At 46.2% G+C, this 25,880-nt stretch overlaps 1 protein-coding gene across 3 annotated transcripts in view; it reads right to left on the bottom strand.

Annotated features, from left to right (window-relative positions):
• The window catches only part of LOC119977859 (DNA-binding protein RFX8-like), a 77,643-nt gene that overhangs the window by 36,970 nt on the left and 14,793 nt on the right, over window positions 1-25,880 (bottom strand). For all 3 annotated transcript variants that reach the window (XM_038819120.1, XM_038819122.1, XM_038819121.1), the window contains 5 exons: window positions 24,517-24,578; window positions 22,114-22,200; window positions 14,075-14,135; window positions 5,667-5,753; window positions 5,490-5,567 (listed from right to left, as the gene is read on the bottom strand). In XM_038819120.1, the coding sequence (XP_038675048.1) occupies window positions 5,490-5,567; window positions 5,667-5,753; window positions 14,075-14,135; window positions 22,114-22,200; window positions 24,517-24,578 (375 nt within the window). The remainder of the gene's footprint in view (window positions 1-5,489; window positions 5,568-5,666; window positions 5,754-14,074; window positions 14,136-22,113; window positions 22,201-24,516; window positions 24,579-25,880) is intronic.

Below are 25,880 nucleotides of genomic sequence, written 5' to 3'. Positions count from 1 at the left end.
ACCAGCCCCCTGCTAAAAAAGTAAAGCAACAGTTCAGCAGAATTAGCTCAACCAACCCCAGCCAGCTTGCTACAATGGTGCCGAGGGTACCGCCACCAGGATGCAGATCTGGGGAGGCTGCTAGATGCCAGGAAGAGTGTCTATTCACCCGAGGGTCACGGAGGGTCAGCCATAGGACAGCCAATGCTGCCTGGACTGAAGTGGAGGTGGCTGTGAGCGCCGGGAGTGTGACCAGGAGGACTGACCTCTAGTGCAGGAAAAAGGTCAACAACCTACACCAGACACCAATGCCTTCCCCCACCTTGAGACCTTTCCGCCCCCACGTCAGCGTCCACCTCCCAACTCTCCATGCAATCCCCAACCCTGCTTCCACCACCCTCTCCCTTCAACACCCTCTCCTCAACCCTTCTTCACACACCCCCTTCCACCACTGTGGACCATGCGTGTGGCTAACGATGCCCTCTCTATGTCTCCTCAGGAAAAGCTCTCCCTCAATCACCGGGAGAGAGCCCAGACTGGCGGAGGTTTGCCAGACTAAAGAATCCTCAGAACCTTCGAGGAGCGTGCCCTGGAGGTGACTGGTGTGGTCGAGGACAGGACGCTCACCATCATGGAGGCTGGCGGATGCCACAGATGTGAGGAACCACTGAGCCCTACCTGGAGGACCTGTCAAATGTTGTTATTGCCTTACTGACTGACCCATCCCTCCCACTGACCATTATCCTGGCTGAGGGTCTAGGCAGAATGTCCTCTAGCCAACGTCGCCAGCCAATCCTGGGTGCCCTCCTCTCCAGCCTCCCATGAGACCACCTCGAATGAGAGCTCCGAGGATGCCACCGTAATAATCACATCACAGCTGTCATTCCCACCCTCCACCAGCGCAGATACACACCTTGGTGAGCAATGTTTGTGGTCAGTCTTCTGGGGCACAATCTGGTGAGCACCACACTGCTGCTGATTAACATCAGGTGTAGGCAAGAACTCCCAGGCAAGACAGCAGTTAGAGGTCTGCTGGATCCCGGGACCCAGCTGGGTCCCAGCCTGATGCTGAGCCTGTGGAAGAGGTCCTGGAGCTGATGGAGATGTTAGGGTGCGGCTGGGACATTAAGAGGGTGATGTCAGCGTCCCTCCAGCAGATCCATAGCCGCTTGGAGGAGTCCTAGAGACTACGGGCAGTGGAGATGTTACCAGCAATGCGTGGCACCGGGGCCAACACTGCTAGGGTGGCGACCACAGTGGAGAGCCTGGTGCATGACATCGACACCATTGGTGAAGGTGTTTAAGGTGTCGCACAGTTGGTGAAGTCCATGACTGAGGGTCTCGGCAGAATGTCCGACTCACTGGGGGATGTGACACAATACCAGACCAATCTTGATGAGGTTCTGTGGCACATCTCCCGCTCTCAGAAGGGAATGGCCGAGGCGCTGTGAGCTTGTCCCAGTCGCAGATGGGCAATGCCGGGACACTGCAAAGCATATTCCAGTTGCTGAGGAGCATCACCGAGGGCTGCAACATGATGGTGCGCACCATGGTGAGCTGCTAGGGCTCGCAGAGCCAGGTGATGCAGGGGCAGCCGGGGCTCAAACCAGCTGCCCCTCCATTCCAAAGAACCCCAGAGCCCTATGGGCACCGAGTGGCAGGAGGGGACACATCCTGGGGATGCATCTAGATGTAGCGGTACAGTCAAGAGGACCAAGCATATTTAGGCTCACTGTGGGGGAAGGGGACAGCACCATCGGGAGGGTGGAGAATTGTAATACACAATAAACACGCTTGTGCCCAACCATTATGATGCCTCTGTCACTTTCTTCCGCAATGACCTCTGAACACTTGGCCCATCTCTCCAGGCATCCCCATGACTCCCACATGCTACATGGCCCGCCCACTCATGGGAATCCACTTGGGTTGTGTGAAGGGCTCACTTAACCACAATTGCCAATTCCCAATTGACAATAGCATTCAGCTGCACGGCCAGATGGCCAGAGGCCTCGGTATTTGGTGCGGGTTAGGGTGTTCATTGGGGCAGATGGGCAGGGACAAGTGTTATCTCGGAACGGGTACACACGATCCAGGGGTCGGCATGGTGGTCCCACGTGGGTTTGCTCCCCCAGAGGCTCCCCTCCACCCTCCCGTGGTGACCCACCCCTGCAGAGGGTTCCCCCACCCCTAGCCGTGGGTCCCCCACCATTCGCCTAGCACTGATGTGTCAAGCCCCACACCCCAGGCTCTTGAAATGGAAAAAAAATGAAAATCGCTTATTGTCACAAGTCAGCTTCAAATGAAGTTGCTGTGAAAAGCCCCTAGTCGCCACATTTTGGTGCCTTTTCAGGAAGGCTGGTGCGGGAACCTGTGAGCACACACAGTTATTTACCTCCTCGGCTGCACACAAACATCCCACCGCCAGGTTCATGTTTTTCAAAAGGAGTACTAATCGGCGCCAGCATGAGCACTTGCTGGGAAGGACGCAAGCTTGCTGGGCTCATCAATTCCATGTTGGATCTCTGTGGAGCTATTCTGACAGTCCCAATTTCCCACTCTATCCCTATTGCCCTGAAAATTTACTTCACTCATGTGCCCGTCTAATTTCCTTTTGAGATTACTCCACTTCCTAAGCCATTGTAGGAAACGAGTTCCAGATCATTACCACTCGGCGGAAAATTGCTTTCTTCACATCCTGTTTGTATTTCTTGAATTAAACTTTAAATTTGTTTCCCCTAGTCCTAGTAACATCGACTAATGGGAACAACTTTTCTCTCTATTTTATCGAAATCTGTCATAATATTGCGACACCTCTATCAAATTTCTCCCCAATCTCTTTTCCTCCAAGGAGAACAATTCCAGCTTTTCCAACCTAACCTGGTAGCTGGAATCGTTCAGGTATATCTTATCTGCACCTTCTCGTGGACCCTTACATCCTTTCTCGAGTTTGGTGAACAGAATTAGACACAATACCCTCATTGTAGTCTAACCAGGTCTATATAAATGTACAACTTGCCTGCTTTTGTACTCAATGGGGATGATTTTCCAGCCGCATTTCCGGCACAAATCCTGCCACGGTTGAAAATTCCAGGAAAGGTTTGAAACGGAATTTGTGCCGAGCGAAAAACAACGAGGGTGTGAATCCAATTATCATTCATTTAAAAGGGCTTAAATATTCAATATCGGCTTAATACTGAATCTTCAAGGAATGTGCAATGTTGCCACCTGCCAGGGAGACGTGGCACCGGTGGGAATGACTGCAGGTCACCACAATCGGGGACCAGATGTGATGACCAAGATGGGAGGGGGAATCTGGGTGATTGTAGCCTCAAATGGTCAGGCCATGGCAGGGCAGTGCCCTGGCATTGCCGACCTGGCCGGCAATCTATATTCGAGGGTGGGGAAAACATGTCATCAATAAGGAGAGGGGGGTCCCGATGTCATGGGGGGGGGGGGGGGGGGTCTTTAATTTTACTTTGAGTTCGGTGTGCCCCCTGATATCTGCCAAGTCGGGCTTGCTGGGGTGTTTAAGTCCCGTCCCTTACAATGATGGTGCAAAACACGGCCATGAGGAGAAATGGCCATGTGTGGGAAAACCTCATCGGGAAACCTCCCTGGGGAGAAACACGGCAGGTTTCTTACAGGCCTTCCAGGAAGTGATCACGCTGGCGCCGATTAGTAGTCCTTTTGAAAAACGTGAACCTGGCAGTGGGATGTCTGATGTTTTGCCATTTCTTCGGGAAAATTCCGCCCAATACCCCTATGATCCCAAAATGCCAGATGCTTTGCTCACTCCAGAGTTGAGGGGGTTGGATTATGAGGAGAGGTTGAGTAGTCTGGGACTGTATTCATTGGAATTTAGAAGGATACAGTGGGATCTTATAGAAACATAAAAATATGAAGAGAATAGATAGGATAGATGCGGGTTGGTTGTTTCCACTGGCGGGTGAAAGCAGAACTAGGGGGCATAGCCTCAAAATAAGGAGAGTACATTTAGGACTGAGTTTAGGAGGAACTTCTTCACCCAAAGGGTTGTGAATCTATGGAATTTCTTGCCCAGTGAAGCAGTAGAGGCTCCTTCATCAAATGTTTTCAAGATAAAGATAGATAGTTTTTTGAAGAATAAAGGAATAAAGGGTTATGCTGTTTGGACGGGAAAGTGGAGCTGAGTCCACAAACGATCAGCCATGCTGTCGTTGAATGATGGAACAGGCACGAGGGGCTAGATGGCCTACACCTGCTCCTAGTTCTTATGTTCTTATTTTCCCTGTATTAAATTCAACCTGCCATGTCTGCCTATTCTGCTGTACTATCTAAAGCTTATTCTAATAATTTGGTTCCATTCTCACTGTTTGAGTAAAGGTTGGAACCTAGCACTGGCCCTTGGGGAATACAGCTGTCCACCATCCACCACTCCGAAAAATGAACTATTTATCATGGCTCCTTATTTTTTGTCCATAAACCAATATTTTATCCAAACTGACATTCCATGGACCTCAATTTTGTTAATCAGCCTTTTAAATTTGGTACTTTTTCAAACATTTTTTGAAAGTCCATATCGACGACATCCATTGCATTTCCCTCATCAACCTTTTTTTGTTGATTGATCAAAAAATTCAATTAAGTTAAACATAATCTGCCTTTTACAAATCCGTGCTGGTTCTGGTTAATTAGCTCAAACCTTGCAAAGTGCTTGTTCGCTTTTCTCTTGATTATTGTTTCTAAAACCTTACCCACTACTGGTATTAAATTGTCTAGTCCATAGATTTCATAGAATTTACAGTGCAGAAGGAGGCCATTCAGCACATCGAGTCTGAACAGGCGCACTCATCTTTGGACTGTGGGAAGAAACCGGAGCACCCGGAGGAAACCCACACAGACACGGAGAGAAAATGCAAACTCCACAGAGACAATCACCCGAGGCCGGAATTGAACCCTTGTGAGGCAGCGGTGCTAACCACTGTGGCACCGTGCCATCCATAATTAATCGGAATGTCTTTACATCCTTTCTTGAACAAGAGTATCACATTTTCCATTTTCCAATCTACTGGTACCTTGCCCTATATAAGGAAGATTGGAAAATAATGGCAAGCCCTTCTGCTATCTTCACCCCCCACTTCCCTTAGCAACCTGGGATGCTGCCAACCAACTAGGAGCCAAGCAGAGCCAGCCTTTCAAGTAACATCTGTCAATCGATTTTCACCCCATCCATTATCTCTACTATCTCTGTTTCTGCCAATATTCTGTCAGCAATGTTGTCATATGAATGTAATTTCTGCCTTGATCTTTATACTATTTCTATATTGTTCACAGTATCGCACTAAGGTTTGGGTAGAAGTTGCACATGAATTTTCATGGTAGAAACAAAAATTGCATTGTAAATGTAAGCTTTCCCTGAGCCCATGACATTGCGGGTTGCATTTGAGAACCAGGCTCCATAGCTCTGTCTGTTAACTAAAAAATGTTTCCATGCTGTGGCTGGATGGAGATATTTTGCAAGAATGACATACCTTGTCAAGTTGATTGCTTCTAATATGCTGCAGGATTTCCTGGCAGTGGTTATAATATGAATCTGCAACTACAGAAAACTAAAATAACAGAAATATTGTCAAGACATATTTGTTGACACAAATACAAGGGAAACGATATTTATTGGGTGGATAAGTATAAAAAACATGTATACTTGCCATTTGAGTAGAATATTTCTTTTCTAATTCTTGCTCCCATGTGGTAAACCGTGTTAATTCACAGGTAGAGCCACAAGAACTTTCTGCCTTTATTATTAATAATAATGATATTAGTGACATTTAGTAGTTCATATATGTTGAGAAATATTGTTAGAATCAATTAAAACTGCTAAAGAACTTCCTTCATATATATAAGTATTTTTAAAATTTGTTCAAGGGATGTGGATGTTGTGTTGCTGACTGGGCCAGCATTTATTGCCCATCCCTAATTGCCCTGAAGGAGGTTGTGGTCAGCTGTCTCCCTGAACTGCTGCAGTCCAAAGGTGGGGGAACACCCACAGTGCTGTTCGGGAGGGAGTTACAGGACTTTGGCCCAGCAACAGTGAGGGAACACAATTATACAAATGTAATGCATAGCAGAGATAACTGATTTATCACAACTGGTGACCACACCAAAAGTTTTGACTGAACCAATGCAAAGTGCTGGATTATATTTCATGGTCGCGTAAACAATGAGTTTTTACAATTGTCAGGAAAGGGTTAAGAGACTGGCTGCAAGTTCAGAGCAGTGTTTGTTATGTGGGAACTGGATGGGTGTGGTATTTGCTAATTACATCGATACTTGTTAATTGCAGTGATAGGGCTGAATTACATAGAACATAGAACATAGAACAGTACAGCACAGAACAGGCCCTTCGGCCCTCAATGTTGTGCCGAGCCATGATCACCCTACTCAAACCCACGTATCCACCCTATACCCGTAACCCAACAACCCCCCCCTTAACCTTACTTTTATTAGGACACTACGGGCAATTTAGCATGGCCAATCCACCTAACCCGCACATCTTTGGACTGTGGGAGGAAACCGGAGCACCCGAAGGAAACCCACGCACACAGGGGGAGGACGTGCAGACTCCACACAGACAGTGACCCAGCCGGGAATCGAACCTGGGACCCTGGAGCTGTGAAGCATTTATGCTAACCACCATGCTACCCTGCTGCCCCGCTGAATTGAATTGAATAGGATAATTTACATTGAAACAGAAACAGTTAATTTTGTAAATGATTGAAAGCCATACAGATAATCACAGTGGGACAGGAAGAAATCGTATATGGCTATTCAACGGAAGACAATTTAGGAGTATGCTAACCCATCAACAGCTAACCATTCACCCAACTAACTAATCTGCATGCAGAAGAGGATGGTGCCAGAATTATTTCAAAAACTGTATTCTATGTAAACCCCTGAAAAGTCCTACACAGGAGCATTTAGGAAAGAAGACAGGAAATACATAGCGAAGGGAGCACTCAAGGGAAGAAGACAGAAGACATTACCAACAGGAAAATTCCCAGGAAATCAAGCAGGAAGATCTCAATCTCAGTCAAAGTTCTCCCTACACAATCTGCAGTCATCTCAAATTGATGGCTAACTGTATGTTGTAAATGAAAGTGCTTGTTTAAAATGCATAGTAAAGTTGGATTTATTGTGGGTTTGTGTCAATCTTAATTCTCGCTCTTGAATTTAAGAAAAGAGATAAAACCACCTACAAAGTCTTAGAAATAATTGCAGATGTTCTTCATTTTGAGGTGGAAACCTGGTTGGATGGGATCTGCCCGCCATCTCTAATCTATACCAAATCCAATTTATTTCAAGGATTATGAGGCATTTATTAAGCATTACACAAGTCTCACCGCCAAGAGGTAGAGTGTGAAGGTGGAAAGTCCCAATGGCCTGAGCATCTGAGCAGTTTGTTCACTAAAGACCTCAGCATGTATTCAAGGTATGATTGCTTCCAGAGCCCTTCCCTCTATAGGGTCACCTTAAGGTTATTCCTGGTGCCTATAGCCATCATTCACATGGTTAGTGGGATGGGTACAGGGAAAATTCTCAGGAGACCAGGGCCCTGTTCTCATTTGCATGTGGTAGTGAGGTAGTGATAAGTCTCACTGGCCACATTTTCAATCTTTTCCACAATCACACCCAATTCCAGGATGGATCGCATAAGAGAAATCCTCCCAAAATGTTGGAATTAGCCATGTGCAGCTATGGATAATTATAGGTATATTGGAGACATGGTTCTATTTTGTTTGATCCAGAAGAGGGTTAAAATAATGTCCGTTGGATAAATATTTTGGGGTATTCTGTTGGGAAGGGGACACCACTAAAACACAACAGGAGGTCCAATCAGCTGGAAATATTTTTAATTTTAATTTAAATAGCGATTTAATTATGGTAATTTACCAAATAGGTATCATCTTGAGCAGCCACTGATTGCAGATAGCTTCAAGCCAACCAGTGACGATTATTTTGTCTGAGTAAAAATTTAGAGGTTTTTTTTAGAGAAATACAGCACAGAACAGGCCCTTCGGCCCACGATGTTGTGCCGAACTTTTATCCTAGGTTAATCATAGAATTTTGGACACTAAGGGCAATTTATCATGGCCAATCCACCCAACCTGCACATCTTTGGACTGTGGGAGGAAACCGGAGCACCCGGAGGAAACCCACGCACACACGGGGAGGATGTGCAGACTCCACACAGACAGTGACCCAAGCCGGAATCGAACCTGGGGCTGTGAAGCAATTGTGCTATCCACAATGCTACCGTGCTGCCCTTAAGAAGAAATTAATCTATACTCCATTATTCTACCCTAATCCATGTACCTATCCAATAGCCGCTTGAAGGTCCCTAACGTTTCCAACTCAACTACTTCCACAGGCAGTGCATTCCATGCCCCCACTACTCTCTGGGTAAAGAACCTACCTCTGACATCCCCCCTATATCTTCCACCATTTACCTTAAATTTATGTCCCCTTGTAATGGTGTGTTCCACCCGGGGAAAAAGTCTTTGACTGTCTACTCTATCTATTCCCCTGATCATCTTATAAACCTCTATCAAGTCGCCCCTCATCCTCCTCCATTCTAATGAGAAAAGGCCTATCACCCTCAACCTTTCCTCGTAAGACCTACTCTCCATTCCAGGCAACATCCTGGTAAATCTCCTTTGCACCTTTTCCAAAGCTTCCACATCCTTCCTAAAATGAGGTGACCAGAACTGCACACAGTACTCCAAATGTGGCCTGACCAAGGTTTTGTACAGCTGCATCATCACCTCACGACTCTTAAATTCAATCCCTCTGCTAATGAACGCTAGCACACCATAGGCCTTCTTCACAGCTCTATCCACTTGAGTGGCAACTTTCAAAGATCTATGAACATAGACCCCAAGATCTCTCTGCTCCTCCACATTGCCAAGAATCCTACCGTTAACCCAGTATTCCGCATTCATATTTGTCCTTCCAAAATGGACAAACTCACACTTGTCAGGGTTAAACTCCATCTGCCACTTCTCAGCCCAGCTCTGCATTCTATCTATGTCTCTTTGAAGCCGACAACAGCCCTCCTCACGATCCACAACTCCACCAATCTTCGTATCATCTGCAAATTTACTGACCCACCCTTCAACTCCCTCATCCAAGTCGTTAATGAAAATCAAAAACAGCAGAGGACCCAGAACTGATCCCTATGGTATGCCACTGGTAACTGGGCTCCAGGCTGAATATTTGCCATCCACCACCACTCTCTGTCTTCTATCGGTTAGCCAGTTCGTTATCCAACTGGCCAAATTTCCCACTATCCCATGTCTCCTTACTTTCTGCATAAGCCTACCATAGGGAACCTTATCAAATGCCTTACTAAAATCCATGTACACCACATCCACTGCTTTACCTTCATCCACATGCTTGGTCACCTCCTCAAAGAAGTCAATAAGACTTGTAAGGCAAGACCTACCCCTCACAAATCCGTGCTGACTATCCCTAATCAAGCAGTGTCTTTCCAGATGCTCAGAAATCCTATCCCTCAGTACCCTTTCCATTACTTTGCCTACCACCGAAGTAAGACTAACTGGCCTGTAATTCCCAGGGTTATCCCGATTCCCTTTTTTGAACAGGGGCACGACATTCGCCACTCTCCAATCCTCTGGTACCACCCCTGTTGACAGCGATGATGAAAAGATCATTGCCAACAGCTCTGCAATTTCATTTCTTGCCTCCCATAGAATCCTTGGATATATCCCGTCAGGCCCGGGAGTCTTGTCTATCCTCAAGTTTTTCAAAATGCCGAACACATCTTCCTTCCTAACAAGTATGGTAGCATGGTGGTTAGTATAAATGCTTCACAGCTCCAGGGTCCCCGGTTCGGTTCCCGGCTGGGTCACTGTCTGTGCGGAGTCTGCACGTCCTCCCCGTGTGTGCGTGGGTTTCCTCCAGGTGCTCCGGTTTCCTCCCACAGTCCAAAGATGTGCGGGTTAGGTGGATTGGCCATGCTAAATTGCCAATTTAGATACGTGGATACGTGGGTTTGAGTAGGGTGATCATTGCTCGGCACAACATCGAGGGCCGAAGGGCCTGTTCTGTGCTGTACTGTTCTATGTTCTATGTTCTAAGTGTCTCCTCGAGCTTTCCAGTCTGTTTCACACTGTCCTCTCCAACAATATGGCCCCTCTCGTTTGTAAATACTGAAGAAAAATACTTGTTCAAGACCTCTCCTAGCTCTTCAGACTCCCGCTACTGTCCTTGATCGGACCTACCCTCGCTCTAGTCATTCTCATATTTCTCACATATGTGTAAAAGGCCTTGGGGTTTTCCTTGATCCTACCCATCAAAGATTTTTCATGCCCTCTCTTAGCTCTCCTAATCCCTTTCTTCAGTTCCCTCCTGGCTATCTTGTATCCCTCCAGCGCCCTGTCTGAACCTTGTTTCCTCAGCCTTGCATAAGTCTCCTTCTTCCTCTTAACAAGACATTCAACCTCTCTTGTCAACCATGGTTCCCTCACTCGACCATCTCTTCCCTGCCTGACAGGGAAATACATATCAAAAACACGCAGTACCTGTTCCTTGAACAAGTTCCACATTTCACTTGTGTCCTTCCCTGACAGCCTATGTTCCCAACTTATGCACTTCAGTTCTTGTCTGACAGCATTGTATTTACCCTTCCCCCAATTGTAAACCTTGCCCTGTTGCACACACCTATCCCTCTCCATTACTAAAGTGAAAGTCACAGAATTGTGGTCACTACCTCCAAAATGCTCCCCCACTAACAAATCTATCACCTGCCCTGGTTCATTACCAAGTACCAAATCCAATATGGCCTCCACTCTGGTCGGACAATCTACATACTGTGTTATAAAAGCTTCCTGGACACACTGCACAAACACTACCCCATCCAAACTATTTGATCTAAAGAGTTTCCACTCAATGTTTGGGAAGTTGAAGTCACCCATGACTACTACCCTGTGACTTCTGCACCTTTCCAAAATCTGTTTCCCAATCCGTTCCTCCACATTTCTGCTGCTATTGGGGGGCCTATAGAAAACTCCCAACAAGGTGACTGCTCCTTTCCTATTTCTGACTTCAACCCATATTACCTCAGTAGGCAGATCCCCCTCGAACTGCCTTTCTACAGCTGTTATACTATCTCTAATTAACAATGCCACCCCCCCCCCCCCACCTCTTTTACCATCCTCCCTAATCTTGTTGAAACATCTATAGCCAAGGACCTCCAACAACCATTTCTGCCCCTCTTCAATCCACGTTTCCGTGATGGCCACCACATCGTAGTCCCAAGTACCGATCAATGCCTTACGTTCACCCACCTTATTCCTGATGCTTCTTGCATTGAAGTATACACACTTCAACCCATTTCCTTGCCTGCAAGTACTCTCCTTTGTCAGTGTTACCTTCCCCATTGCATCACTACGTGCTTTGGCGTCCTGAATATCGGCTTCCTTAGTTGCTGGACTACAAATCCGGTTCCCATTCCACTGCCAAATTAGTTTAAACCCTCCCAAAGACTACTAGAAAACCTCCCCACCAGGATATCGGTGCCCCTCCGGTTCAGATGCAACCCGTCCTGCTTGTACAGGTCCCACCTTCCCCAGAATGCGCTATAATTTTCCAAATACCTGAAGCCCTCCCTCCTACACCATTCCTGCAGCCACATGTTCAACTGCACTCTCTCCCTATTCCTAGCCTCGCTATCACGTGGCACAGGCAACAAACCAGAGATGACAACTCTGTCTGTCCTGGCCTTTAACGTCCAGTCTAACTCCCTAAACTTGTTTATTACCTCCACACCCCTTGTCTTACCTACGTCGTTGGTACCAATGTGCACCACGACTTCTGGCTGCTCACCCTCCCCCTTCAGGATCCTGAAGACACGATCCGAGACATCCCTGGCCTTGGCACCCGGGAGGCAACATACCTTTCGGGAGTCTTGCTCGCGACCACAGAATCTCCTATCTATTCCCCTAACTATTGAATCTCCTATTACTATTGCTTTTCTATGCTCCCCCCTTCCCTTCTGAGCCCCAGAGCCAGACTCAGTGCCAGAGACCTGGCTGCTAGGGCCTTCCCCCGGTAGGTCATCCCCCCCAACAGCATCCAAAACGGTATACTTGTTTTGAAGGGGAACGGCCACGAGGGATCCCTGCACTGTCAGTTTTATTTCCCCTGACTGTAACCCAGCTACTCTTGTCCAGTACCTTGGGTGTGGCTACCTCCCTGTAACTCTTCTCGATAACCCCCTCTGCCTCCCGGATGATCTGAAGTTAATCCAGCTCCAGCTCCAGTTCCCTAACACGGTCTCTGAGGAGCTGGAGTTGGGTGCACTTCCCGCAGGTATAGTCAGCGGGGACACCAGTGGTATCCCTCACCACCCACATCCTACAGGAGGAGCATGCAACTGCCCTAGCCTCCATCCCCTCTTACTTTACAGAATATAGCTGCCCCGTAGACAAACTGGACCTCCGCCCTCCGACTCTGCTTCCAGTCAGCAGTACTCTAAACTCCTGGCTCCCTTCACGCTCTTTGATAAATATAGGAAATGAAATGTAAGGAGCACCTTACTCCCTCCTCACCTAACTCCCTCAGTCATCAAACTCTCACTGTAGCACTCAAAGGCAACAAGCTCAGCACTCCAGTTCAAACTAAATCTGCACTATAATTAGCTCAGATTTATACTGTGACTCTAGCCTCTGAAAACTGGCCTAATCCAATTAACTAATTAACAAGCTCCAGCTGCAAGTACCTACAAGTAGAACCTTGTTTAAAACTGATTCAAAATTCACCTTCTTATAGACCAAACATTAACTTTTAAGTTAATTCACTAAATAAAATAAATGCGAGACTTTAAATAAAAATGAACCCTTATACTCCCTCAGTCACCAAACTCTCACTGTAGCACTCAAATGCAACAAGCTCAGCACTCCAGTGCAAACTCTTTCCCAATCTTAGAACTCTAATTGTGGGCTAGAACCTTCCCTTTGATTTCACTGGGACAATCATGGGCTTTATTTTAACTCTCCTGCTTGACAGAACATAATTAAAATTAGTGGGTAACTTGTGCACACTTTTCCTGCCCTGTTGTGACCAATTTCTAATTCAGGTAGCCCAAGTCAGAGCAGTGCTCTTTAAATACACAGGCCAGGCTCCAACGTTGCCATCTGCTATTTCAACTAAAGTTCTACCAGGGTAGCAGTAATGGCATCCCCGTTAGACCAAAACAGCCTGAAACTGGTTTGTGTGCCAGAATAGCCAATTGATAAGTTTTTTAAATAGTCTTTATGTTTTCTGGGACCAGTGAGTGGTTGTTTGTCAGAACTGTTGAGGTCAATTGAAAACTTTTAAACTGAGATATTTGTTACGCAAAGGCACTAAGGAGCATGGAAGGCAGATAAATTGAATTAAAATACAGTAGAGTGATGACACAATTGAATGGTGGAATAGGCAATCTATGATGCTCTGCAATTTGGTGAGGCAGTCACAAATTACGTTTGTGGACTTCATAGATATTCCCATACTGCATAGGCTGCTTGACATAACCTAGGATGACTATGTGAACTGTTGATGCTGGTGAGAAAAAAACAAGGTTTAGTTGAGGGCAGATCCTGGAACAGCAACTGGAAGAGATCTTAAGTTGGTCCACCAGTCAACAGGTTGCAGCTTGTCAATTCAAATTAGACTTGTTCACTTATCTTCTGTGCTCCACGAAAAGCTGCTTCCTGCAACTCACCACTGGTTCCTGCCCCTCTGAAAGCATCAATCTGAAATAGTTCAACTCATTGCCAGGTCAGACCATTTCTACGTTATCCATTTCTGCAATATTCATATTGTTTTTAATAAATGTTATAGACAGTCAAAATGGTCTATTTATAGAAAGTTGTGCTAAGACTTGCACAACTTAATTCATTTGCAACTATTATACTTTGAGAGGCCAACTTTAGGTCATCGCTCCATTATTGTTAAAACATGATTTAATGGTCTAAAATGTACACTGTTTGAGCAGAACCTCTAGCTTATATATTTATAGATAGGTGAATACTTAAAATTAATCTTACTTACAAACCTTTCTGCACTTGTTATTGACAGTGAAGAAACTTTCTCCTTCCAAGCTGGAAAAATCTAAGCTATTATCCAGGAAAGAAAAGCATCTCAATATTGTGAATTCAAGAAAGGCTTGCAGGATTTTCCAAAATACTGCACGGCCAATAAAGTATTTTTGAATTATAATTACTGACATATAAGCAAGCATGGCAGCTAGTTTGTGCATAAAGGTAAATAATCATCTCATATAGTTAACATAAACGTTTTCCAGTGATAATGTTAAATGTAAGTAATGTAATTATTATTAGCAAATATGATTAGATTTGGTTAAGTTATGAATGTTTGCAGTCTCATTGCATAGGTTCTTTAGCTATTGTAATTTCAAAGATTAAAGTGAATGTTCATTTTGAAACAATGTATACTAATATTGTTGCGGTTATAAGATACTTTTAATGGTGATAGGAATATGTTTGGTATGCTTCCAATGTCAGCTTGTACAGATTACAGATTCAAGTCTGAATATGAAGTATTCAATTCAGCTTGAAGTTGAAGAGCAAACAATAAAAGAGACTATATGAAACCAGTATAACAGGCCCCTAACACCAAACTACATGTGCCATGGGCCAGTAGTGTTATCATTCTGCAGATCTAGGCCATTGACCGTGATTCACTCCTATGTTATCTGAGGTTTAACCAAATCAGTTTTCAAGCACACTTGGACACAAATCCACCACTGGATTTTCAGGGTATGCAATAGTATAGCATGTATTTTGTTGTTGCCAATTCAGCCTTTTTAGGCCGTAGATGTGGGTTCGCCCAAGGAACCTGATAAAATCTGGTGAGGCGATTGTGTTATTTTGACATTGGACTTTTTGTGGCTGAAATTCCAAACTGTCTTAATCGTACCAAACCCACCTTTGAAATGAAGATTGAGTGAAGAAACAAGCTACAGGAAGAGAACAATTTATGAACAATTTATGCAGGTTTTGGCCTGCTCCAGCAAAGAGCTAGGATAGGTTGCTGCCTTCCAGGAACTCTGTCCATGTAATTCAAAGGAAAATCTGTAAATCAATTTTTTGGTGATTTTGCTTCTGTTGACAGATTGACAAAAGGCATAATCATAAAACAGACGAACTTTGGATGATTGGGGATGTATTCACCATTTATTTTGTCATATAGTTCCCCTGATGTCTCCGGGGTTGTGCCCCTCAGCCACACTCCATGAACTTTTTTGTTTGCCTTTAGAGGTTTGAGAGGAATTTCCCAGAGTGTTTTTCGAAATTGGCATCATGTTTATTTTCTTATTTTAATGCTTCTCCAAGGGAATTTTATGGCTGCATAGTTATGCAGTGCTGGGATGGGACAATGGACCTTTGTTCCCTATCCTTTATTTTACATTTTATTTCACTTTTATATATCAGGGTCCTGGATTCCAAAACCGGAGGGTTATAAGCTTTACATATCAACTTTACTAAGAGGAGGAAAAATGGAGTGTATAGAATTGAAGGTTTCCACAAAGCAGGGCGAACCTGGCAGCTTTGCTGAACAAAAATGCACTTCCTACAGCTGGTTACAGAGCCGCATTAAGAAGCCTATGGAGAGATCTAAAAGTTATTATAGTCCGGTGATAAAATAGTTCCCCTCTTTTTCCACTGCTTGGTTGACAGTAATAGGTTTTATTTTAAGTATTTAATTGCCAATTCAATGAGTGTTTAAATGTTTAAGTGCTATTAGTGTAAATGATACACCTGGAGAGGTTTTCTTGTAGCTTTTTAAATAAAAGGAAATAGTATTTATTATACTTACACCCAATGTAAATAAAGTAATAAAAAATGCTCCAACTCTCACTCACACATGCATTCAAGTATGCACACACATGTGCACAATTAAGCTACAAAGTGGAAGGGTAAGTTGAATTGGTTGAGTCCAACAAAGGCAGTTGTCATTGAATATTATAGGTTGATGTAGTAATCCACGGGAGGCAGGAGTTCCGTCACCACACCAATATTTATTTACAATAACAATATTACAGGAGCAGCTACAAACAGTGCTGCTAGCAGTCCAGTCAACTTAAGATTGGCTCACAAAGCCTACACAGGTGCTTATATGGGCCCCCTCAATGAGCTATCATTGAGGGAGCTCATACTCCAATTAGCCAACCAATAAAGCCAATTGGAGTTCATTACACCCCTCCCCCCCAAGGTCCGAGGAATTCCTGCCAGCTGCTCCTCCTGCTCCTCATGTCTGGGTCTGTCACCTCTGTGTCGTCCGCCGGGTCGTTCTCCGAAGTGGGCGGGGTGTACCTTATAGATGCCCATCTTTTCCTTGACGACCTCCTTGGAAGCTGTTCTTCCTCCTCCTTGGGGAGAGGTGTCACGGCGGCCTTGTCGAACGTGTCCATCTCCGACTCTGACGACTGGATGACGGGGTCTGGAGAAATTGCTCGAGGCTGGGGTGTGGGTATCCTTTCCGTCTGGGCTATCCCAGCTTGAGGCGGTCCTGCTTCGCCTGCCTCCAGGTGTGGTTCCACTGCACTTATTTGGTCTAGGTGTTTCTTCAGCACCTGACCTCCTATCAAACTCTCATAGGATATGGGCCCTGTTTGGGACTCTACCGTGCCTTTGACCCATCCATTCCCATAATTCTTGACCCAAACTGGTGCCCCCACCTGGAAATGTCGCTGCTGCCGACTATTATCATGCCCCCTGTGTTGGGCCTCCTGTTGTTTCTCCACTTTCCCCGTTAAATTTGGGAAAAGGAGACTCAGCCTCGTTCGCAGCCGCCTTCCCATTAACAGTTCAGCTGGCGGTATGCCCGTTGTAGAATGCGGTGTGGTCCTGTAATCAAACAGCCAGCGGGAGAGCTTTGTGTCCAGTGACGCTGCCGGCTGCATCTTGAGTCCCGCTTTAAGTGTCGAGACCGCTCTCTCTGCCAGGACGTTGGTCGCTGGATGGTAAGGGGCCGTTTTGATGTGACGGACTCCGTTTTCCTTCAGGAATTTTCCAAATTCCCCACTTGTGAATCCGTTATCCGACACCAATACCTCCGGAAGTCCATGTGTTGCAAACGAGGCCCTGAGCTTTTCAGTGTTTCGGTGGACATCCAACCATTTGGAGTGGGCGTCCACTATCACCAAAAACATTGATCCCATGAAAGGGCCGGCGTGGTCAATATGCAGGCGAGTCCACGGTCTGCCTGGCCATTCCCACGGGTGCAATGGCGCCGCTGGTGGCACTCTTTGCCCTTGTTGGCACTCCTGGCACCGACGTACCAAGGCTGCTATGTCTGTGTCCAAACCTGGCCACCAAACATAGCTTTGAGCTAGCATCTTCATTTTAGACACCCCTGGGTGTCCGTGATGTAACTCGGTTAAGATTGCCTGACGGCCCTGAGCTGGGACTATTATCCGGGCTCCCCATAATAGGATACCATCTTCTACGGTTATTTGGTCCCTTCTGCTCCAGTATGGGTGCATCTGGGGCACCACTTGTCTTTCCAGTTCCCCTGTTAGCAGTAAATGCTTCATCTTGGCTAAAACTGGGTCTTTTTGAGTCCACAACCGAATATGCTGTGCGTCTACTGGTAGGGTGTCCAAAAAATTTAGAGTCATTACTGTCTCCTCTACTTTTGGTATTTGCGGCGGAGTGTCCGGGAGGTGAAGTCTGCTCAAAGCATCTGCATTTGCCACTTGCATTCCCGGTCTGTGCTCCGGAACGTATCTATATGCCGCCAGTAGCAACGCCCAGCGTTGGATTCTAGCTGATGCAATCGGGGGTATTGACTTGTCTTCTTTTAATAACCCTAATAACGGCTTATGGTCCGTCACAATGGTGAATTTCTGCCCGTACAGATACTGGTGAAATTTTTTTTACTGCGAATATCACCGCCAGTCCTTCCTTCTCGATTTGGGCATACTTCCTCTCAGCCATCGCCAAGGTCCTCGAAGCATAGGCTATTGGCCGTTCTTCCCCATTCCTTCCTCTATGGGCTAAGACGGCTCCTACCCCGTAGGGGGATGCATCACAAGTGACCATCAACTCCTTCCTTGGGTCATAATGCTCTAGGACATTTTCGGATGACAGCTGTTCCTTAATGTCCCTAAATGCTTGGTACTGGCGGGTGGACCATTTCCATTCTTGCCCCTTTTTTAGTAGCTGGTGGAGGGGTTCTAGGATGGATGCCCTATTTTCAATAAATTTTCCATAATAGGTTACCAACCCTAGAAATGATCGTAACTCCTGGACCGTGGTGGGAGCTGGGGCTTCTTTTATTGCCCTTACTCTGTCTTCTAATGGATGTAAGCCTGACTCGTCTACTTTATATCCCAGGTACGTCACTTGCAGCGCCGGCTCTAGGGTTGCTGGCGCCCCGGGCAAGCTGAACTTCGGCGCCCTTGGGGGGGGGCGGGTCCGGGGGGGGCGGGTCCGGGGGGGGGGGGCGGGTCCGGAGGGGGCGGGTCCGGGGGGCGGGTCCGGGGGGGGGGAACGCGGGTCCGGCGGGGGGGGGCCGAGGGGGGGGGCGGGGCCGAGGGGGGGGCGGCGGGGCCGAGGGGGGGGGGGCCGAGGGGGGGGCGGGGCGAGGCCGAGGAGGGGCGGGGGGCGAGGCCGAGGAGGGGCGGGGGGGCGAGGCCGAGGAGGGGCGGGGGGCGAGGCCGAGGAGGGGCGGGGGGGGCGAGGCCGAGGAGGGGCGGGGGGGTGAGGCCGAGGAGGGGCGGGGGGCCGGACCCGAGGGGGGGGCGGACCCGAGGGGGGGATGGACACGCGGGGGGGCGGACGCGGGGGGCGGACCCGAAGGGGGGGCGGACCCGAGGGCGGGGCGGGGAGGGCGGACGCGAGGGGGGGCGGGGGGGGGGGACTGAGCGGGGGGGCGGACCGAGCCGGGGGGCCGCCCTGGGGGCGGGCGGCCACCGCGCATGCGCTGGTTGGCACCGGCCCAACTGCGCATGCGCGGGACCAGAGTCTCTGGCGCCCCCGAGCACATGGCGCCCCGGGCGACTGCCCGAGTTGCCGGTGCCTTGAGCCGGCCCTGGTCACTTGTGAGGCCAGAAAAACACATTTTTCCCTTTTTAGCCGTACGCCTGCCTTTGCGAAATGCCTGAGCACTTCCTCCAGGTTCCTTAAGTGTTCCCTGTTTGTCCCACCCGTGATTAAGACATCGTCCAAATAAATCGCCACCTACGGTAGTCCCTGCAGAATATTTTCCATCGTACGCTGGAATATAGCGCAGGTTGATGACACTCCGAAAGGTAGCCTAGCATAACGAAAAAGTCCCTTCAGGGTGTTGATTGTAGCGAACCTCTGGGAGTCCTTGTCCAGTTTTAACTGCAGGTAGGCGTGGCTCATGTCCAGTTTCGTGAACAAAAGCCCACCTGCCAATTTGGCATATAGGTCGTCTGTTTTCGGGATTGGGTATTTGTCCAGCAGTGCGTATTTGTTTACCGTCTGTTGAAATCTCCACAGAGACGTATCGAGCCGTCTAGCTTCAAAATTGGTACCACCGGCGCTGCCCATTCCGAGAACTGTACTGGTCTGATAATGCTGTCGCGCCGTAACCTTTCTATTTCATCATCTACTTTCTTCCTTAATGCAAAAGGTACCGGCCTGGCCTCACAAAATTTTGGAAGGGCTTCTGGGTCCACGTGCAAAGTTGCTTTGGCGCCTATGATTTCCCCCAAACCTTCCTGGAAGACTTCCGGGTATTTTTAGAGTACTCCACTCAACTGCCCGCTTCCACTCTGGAAAATTTTCATCCAATCTAATTTTAGGTCTTTCAGCCAGTTTTGTCCAATTAAGCTCGGTCCAGAGCCCTCTACTATCGTCAACGGTAATCTGAGCAATTGTTTCTCATATTCCACGGGTATATGAGTCGTGCCTAGAAATTCCAGGGGTTCCCCGTGTAGGTTTTAAGTTTCCTCGATGTTTTTGTTAGGGTTAGTGGCTGGAGTCCATCTTTGATTTTTCTAAATGCTGCCACTCCCATTACTGATACGGCCGCACCCGTGTCTATTTCCATTATTGTCGGCCGCCCGTTCACCCGTGGGGTAATCTTAATGGGTTGCTTTCTTTTTTTGCAATATTTTATAATTGTTCCCCTTCGAAGGAGGATGGGGCGTCTAGGTTGTGTACTTCCCTGCGTCCCCACCTGCTATTCCTCTTTTGCCACCTCCTTCTAGGGTTTCTGTCGCTGTTACCCCACTCTGTCTGGTGCCAGAAACGGTCTTTCTCTGTTGGGGGAGCCTCAGCCGGTACTTCCCTCTGTCTCCAGTTAGTCCTGGAAGAGTTGGGGGCAGTTCTGGGGTTTTCCTTTTTCCCTCTATTCCTCAGTCTTTTCCTGAGAGCGGCTATCTGGTAGCAGGACCCGTTGTGGTAGTCCCTCTCACAGGTGTCTACCTCCGTTGGCATGCCCTGTAGTTCCTGTGCCCCACTTGCTGCCTTTTCTAGGAACAGTGCGAGCTGTAATGCCTGCCTGCAGTCTAGCTCCATTTCCGCCAACAGGCGTTTCTGTATTGTGAGGTCGTTTATACCACACACTAACCGGTCCCGAAGCATTTCATTTAGCGTCGGGCCGAACTCACATTTTTCCACCAGCCTTCTCAGGCGGGTCAAGAAATTCGTGACTGACTCCCTGTCTTCCCGCTTCGCTGTGTAGAATCTGTACCTACGCAAAATGAAGGGTGGTTTTGGGTCGTAGTGCTCTTTCACCAATTCCGTTACTTCTTGGAACGTTTTCGTGCCGGCGCATCGGGATAAGTTAGACTATGTACAATGGCGAAAGCTGAGGGTCCACACGCCGACAGCAGGATAAGCCGTCTCCTTTCGTCCGTCAGTATATCATTTGCCCGGAAGAAGTAACACATTCTCTCCACATACTGGGACCAGTCCTCAATAGCCAGGTCGAATGCCTCTAACCTCCCAAAAAACGGCATTTTTAAAATGGCAAGGCTTACCCTCCGAGTGCGGGAGCTGGTCTCCGCAAAATTCTTAGTTTACCTCGTCGCCATTGTAGTAATCCACGGGAGGCAGGAGTTCCGTCACCACACCAATATTTATTTACAATAACAATATTACAGAAGCAGCTACAAACAGTGCTGCTAGCAGTCCAGTCAACTTAAGACTGGCTCACAAAGCCTACACAGGTGCTTATATGGGCCCCCTCAATGAGCTATCATTGAGGGAGCTCATACTCCAATTGGCCAACCAATAAAGCCAATTGGAGTTCATTACAGTTGATCACTTGGGTGGTTTCAGGTTGGGCCCAATGGGTCTTTACAGATTCTGTGTCGAGACAATTTAAAGATGATAACAGACACTTTTTATCTTTTCTTCTGGAGTTAGCAGCAGATTCTTTAAGGCACTGCCCATGGCATCTGGCTGGCCAAACAGCAGTTGGGCACAAGCTTGCAGGATGGTTGGAGCAACAGGCTGTCCACTCAGTGTCGTTTTGGTCTCATACTCAGACTGTCTCTGTTCTTCTTCTGACTGGCTTAGTGAAAAGCATTTCTTGCAACACGAAGAGTGTTGGCTCATCACAGGATCTCCCCTCACAAGCTGACCAGTTATGTAAGCATGGTCAGAGCAAATTGATTCCAGGTCCACTGTTTAGAAATTATTAGATTATGGCTGGAAGAGTTCCCTTCTCTGCCAGGGTTCATCGTCCAAAGTGATTGAATCTATGTTTTGTTTCACACCAGGTTGAATATACAGATGATGTCTAGATGTTATGGAGATGGGACATTCACAGTAATCTAAGTTGGTTGTCTTTAGTGGACTACTGGACAACCTGATTCTGTAATTTATGAGGTACAGTTACGCAATTGTTTGGCCATCTTAGAAGTTGTACTTCTGTCATTTCATAAGTTGTTCTCTCTTTTCACTTAGCTGAGATTTCAACCCACTCAATAGATAAAGTAATTTTTGATATAGAACATGGGTTTATCAGAGATGAAAGAAACGTAACTTACCAATTTGAAGCCCTCATTAAATACACAAATTATTTTCTTAATATCTAAATTCATGCAAACACATATCTAGTTTTCCACTTAATAAATGAGCATTATTTTACCTTTCAAATTGTTTATTGGTCATCAGAGATGAGTATCGACCATATAGGTGAGAATGTGGTCTCACACGTATACCTTCATAGTGATATCTATAAAAACAACAATTTTCTTAAAACAACACAATTTTTGTCAAACAATTTGAAATAACATGCTATACTGCTTTTAAAATATATTGTTGTGTTTAATATAAGGTATATAGGATATAGGACAATGTTTACTCAAAATTCCAACTAAATAGTTTAAAGTTATAGAATCATAACATTTACAATGCAAAAGGAGGCCACTCAGCCCATCAAATCTGCACCAGCCCTTGGAAAGAGCGTCCCACTTAAGCCCACACCTTCATCCCATCCCCGTAACCCCACCTAACCATTTTGGACACTAAGGGCAATTTGGCATGGCCAATCCACCTAACCTTCACATCTTTGGACTTTGGGTGGAAACTGGAGCACCTGGAGGAAACGCATGCACACACGGGGAGAACGTGCAGACTCCGCACAGACAGTGACCCAAGCCGGGAATCGAACCTGGGTGCCTGGAGCTGTGAATCATAGACCAATCCAGAGGGCAACAAAATGTACATAGAGTTAGTTAAATGAAGGGCAAAACAAACCTGTAAAATAAAGTAAATTAGTGCGGGCAAGAAAATGTAACGCATATACACAGTAACTGTTTATAAATATGAGAAAAGTCAATAAAAAAAGTTTCAAAAACAAAAGTTAGCATCTGAGCTGATGACTGCATGCACAAAATAAAGTGACAGTGTGTATTCTTGACTGTTGCTCCACCTTGTGACCAGATTGCTGTTCTTGGGTATCTGAAAACAACACAAGGGTGAAATGGTGTGAGGGAAGGGAAAGTAAGAGGTGCATGCTTACACCATTGGTAGCTTGTAATTCAGAACAGAGTGTGGAATGAGGAGGTGGAGGTGGGATGTGAGGAGGATCACGGTTGAGGATACCATCATAATTGGTTTTAGCCCCTCTTCTAGCCACGGAGTTAGCAACGAGTGCCCCAGTAATGGACCAATAGCATCTCTCCCAAAGAGTTCAGGATATGCAAGCACACCTAACCCTTGTTTGTTCTTGCTGCATCCAATTTTGCACTATCTTGACCTGCAATATGGAGGAATCTGTCAGTAATTGTTGTGCAATCTGTTTGGCCAAAATGGCTGTCATGGATGAGTAGCTGGCAGTGTGTGTAAGCTACAAGCTACAGAAATGTGTATGGCAACTGTGGTTAAGTGCCTGATGGTACAGTCGAGCACGTGAGTATAATCCCTGATTGAGAGAAATTGTTGATAGGTGAGTGATGGGACAATGATGAGTTGAGCAGTGGCTGAGCCTCATGGTGCAGTTGGTATGATATGGCATTTGAAGATGTATTCGCAAGTGACATTGACCACTTCTATGGTGACACTGAATGTGTAGCAGCACCGCACCCATGTCCTTGGGCTTGGTCCTGACAGCCAATGTTTCACTTCCTGTGTTAATGACACCTGTCCCAGCCACAATGCACTTCCCCTTTAAGAGGTGAAGGCTGACTTTATTTGCTGAGAGCCATGATATTGGATCCTTGCTCAGTCATCCAGCCAATCAACGCCTGGTCAACAGTGCAATTAGCATTAGCTGAACACTGAAATCATTTAAACAGCGGGCTGCACAAAGTTGGTGTGCTGCCTGCATTGCAGTCAATGGGTGCAGGCTAGTTGTGTACTCTGATTCCTAGTTTGTGGGGCGATTGAATTAAGCCCCCAAGCTACTGAATTTTAACATGAATTTTCAAATAGCAGGTTTGAGAAAAAAATGAATAAAGATGAGTTTGTCTTTCCTGTACAATTTATTTATTTTTTTATAAATTTAGATTAGCCAATTATTTTTTCCAATTAAGGGGCAATTTAACGTGGCCAATCAACCTACTCTGCACATTTTTGGGTTGTGGGGGCGAAACCCACGTAGACACGGGGAGAATGTGCAAACTCCACATGGACAGTGACCCAGAGCCGGGATCGAACCTGGGACCTCAGCGCCGTGAGGCGGTTGTGCTAACCACTAGGCCACCGTGCTGCCCTTCCTGTACAATTTTTGACCATTCCTCCATTGTGCATTAATCTAAAGAACACAGTTGTCGTGTTTGTCCAAGCTGAGATCTACTTTACTCCTTCATCAGTAGCACATTTAGGATGTTGCACTGCTAAAGTATAAAATTACATACTCTGAATACATACATCCCCAATATGCCTGTGGGACTTTTTCACCTCCTCTACCTGGGCAGTCATGAGTTGTAGAAGATCAGCTGTATGTTGCGGAACCCAGACAACTTCATCCCACTGATTTCAAGATAGGGTAAAAGTGAAAATTTACAGTATTAATTCCAGATGATGATCAAGAAAGTGAAGATATTACCTTCCACACCCTCTCGTACCCAGTCGCCTCGTTCTCAGATCACTAAACACTGAACGAACAAGCTTTAAAAGAAAGTAGAAAATTAACAATTATAACAAAACCACTCCTCCTAATTTTTTGATGTTTAATCTAATCAGTAGAAAATAAACAGTTCACATTAGATTTAAATAAAACGACTTTCTCGAATGGAATATGCATTGAAAACATAAAGTAATTAATACTGCCGTTCAAAAGTCAGTTATAACATCCAACAGCCACATTAAAACAGCTGAAACAGAGCAGCACAGTGGCACAGTGGTTAGCATTACTGCCTCACGGCGCCGTGGTCCGAGGTTTGATCCCAGCTCTGGGTCACTGTCCATGTGGAGTTTGCACATTCTCCCCGTGTTTGCGTGGGTTTCACCCCCACAACCCAAAGATGTGCAGGGTAGGTGGATTAACCACACTAAATAGCCCCTGAATTAGAAAAAATTAATTGGGTACTCTAAAAAAATTTTTAAACTGTTTAAACAAAAAAGAGTAAGTAGCTTATGAAATGTAACCATGAATTTTAAGACCCATAAAAAGTACAATATCCCATTTAGTTTTTTTAATAAGCTATGAATGTTTATGTAGCTATACCAGTGGAAATAAAAGTTTGCATCACTGCGCGACTGTAATAATATTATCTGATATTGTCTTTGTGAATATGAATTGGAATGGTGATCACATCTAATAATTAAGGACGCAATCTAACAGAAACATTTCTAAGTGTCATTTGTGGCGGGTTTTGCTGCTATCTAATCACATTTGTTGTGTTCTGTTGTCTTGCCGTTGCAATGATGCTCACAGAACTGCTGGTGACTTAACTAGAATGATTTATTAATGAACACGTGGAAGATTAACGGACAGAATACTATACAGACTAGGTTGCTCTGGAACTACCCGATGTGCTAATGCCCTGGTGTATGCCTTACTACCAACTGATGAGTCTCCCACATCATGTGACTAAGGTCTGACACCACCAGTTGGTTGGAGGTCGCATTGCTGTATTATTCACATCGCTTTACTATACTATTCACAGACATATCACCACATCCCCCTTCCTTTGGAGATGTTAACATTTATACACAGAAACATTCTTGGTCATATACAGAAACATTATTTGTATTATCTTTTAACACATGTGGCATGTGTATGTACAAGTTTACCTGAGCTTTAATTTACATGATATGTTTGCTAAATGTGTCCTTTGTGCACAGCTCATTGTGCATCTCTGATGGATCACCCTGCTGATCGTCTGAGGTCTTGTCAACTTTCTGGAAGATTGGTTTCTGTGCCAGTCTTTTGTGCCTTAGCCTATTGAGGCGATGCACCTTGAAGCC

The sequence above is a fragment of the Scyliorhinus canicula genome, chromosome 14 (genome assembly GCF_902713615.1).
Source record: "Scyliorhinus canicula chromosome 14, sScyCan1.1, whole genome shotgun sequence".
Lineage (NCBI taxonomy): Eukaryota > Metazoa > Chordata > Chondrichthyes > Carcharhiniformes > Scyliorhinidae > Scyliorhinus > Scyliorhinus canicula.
Note: the sequence above shows the minus strand (reverse complement) of the source record. Positions and strands in the feature narration are given on the sequence as shown.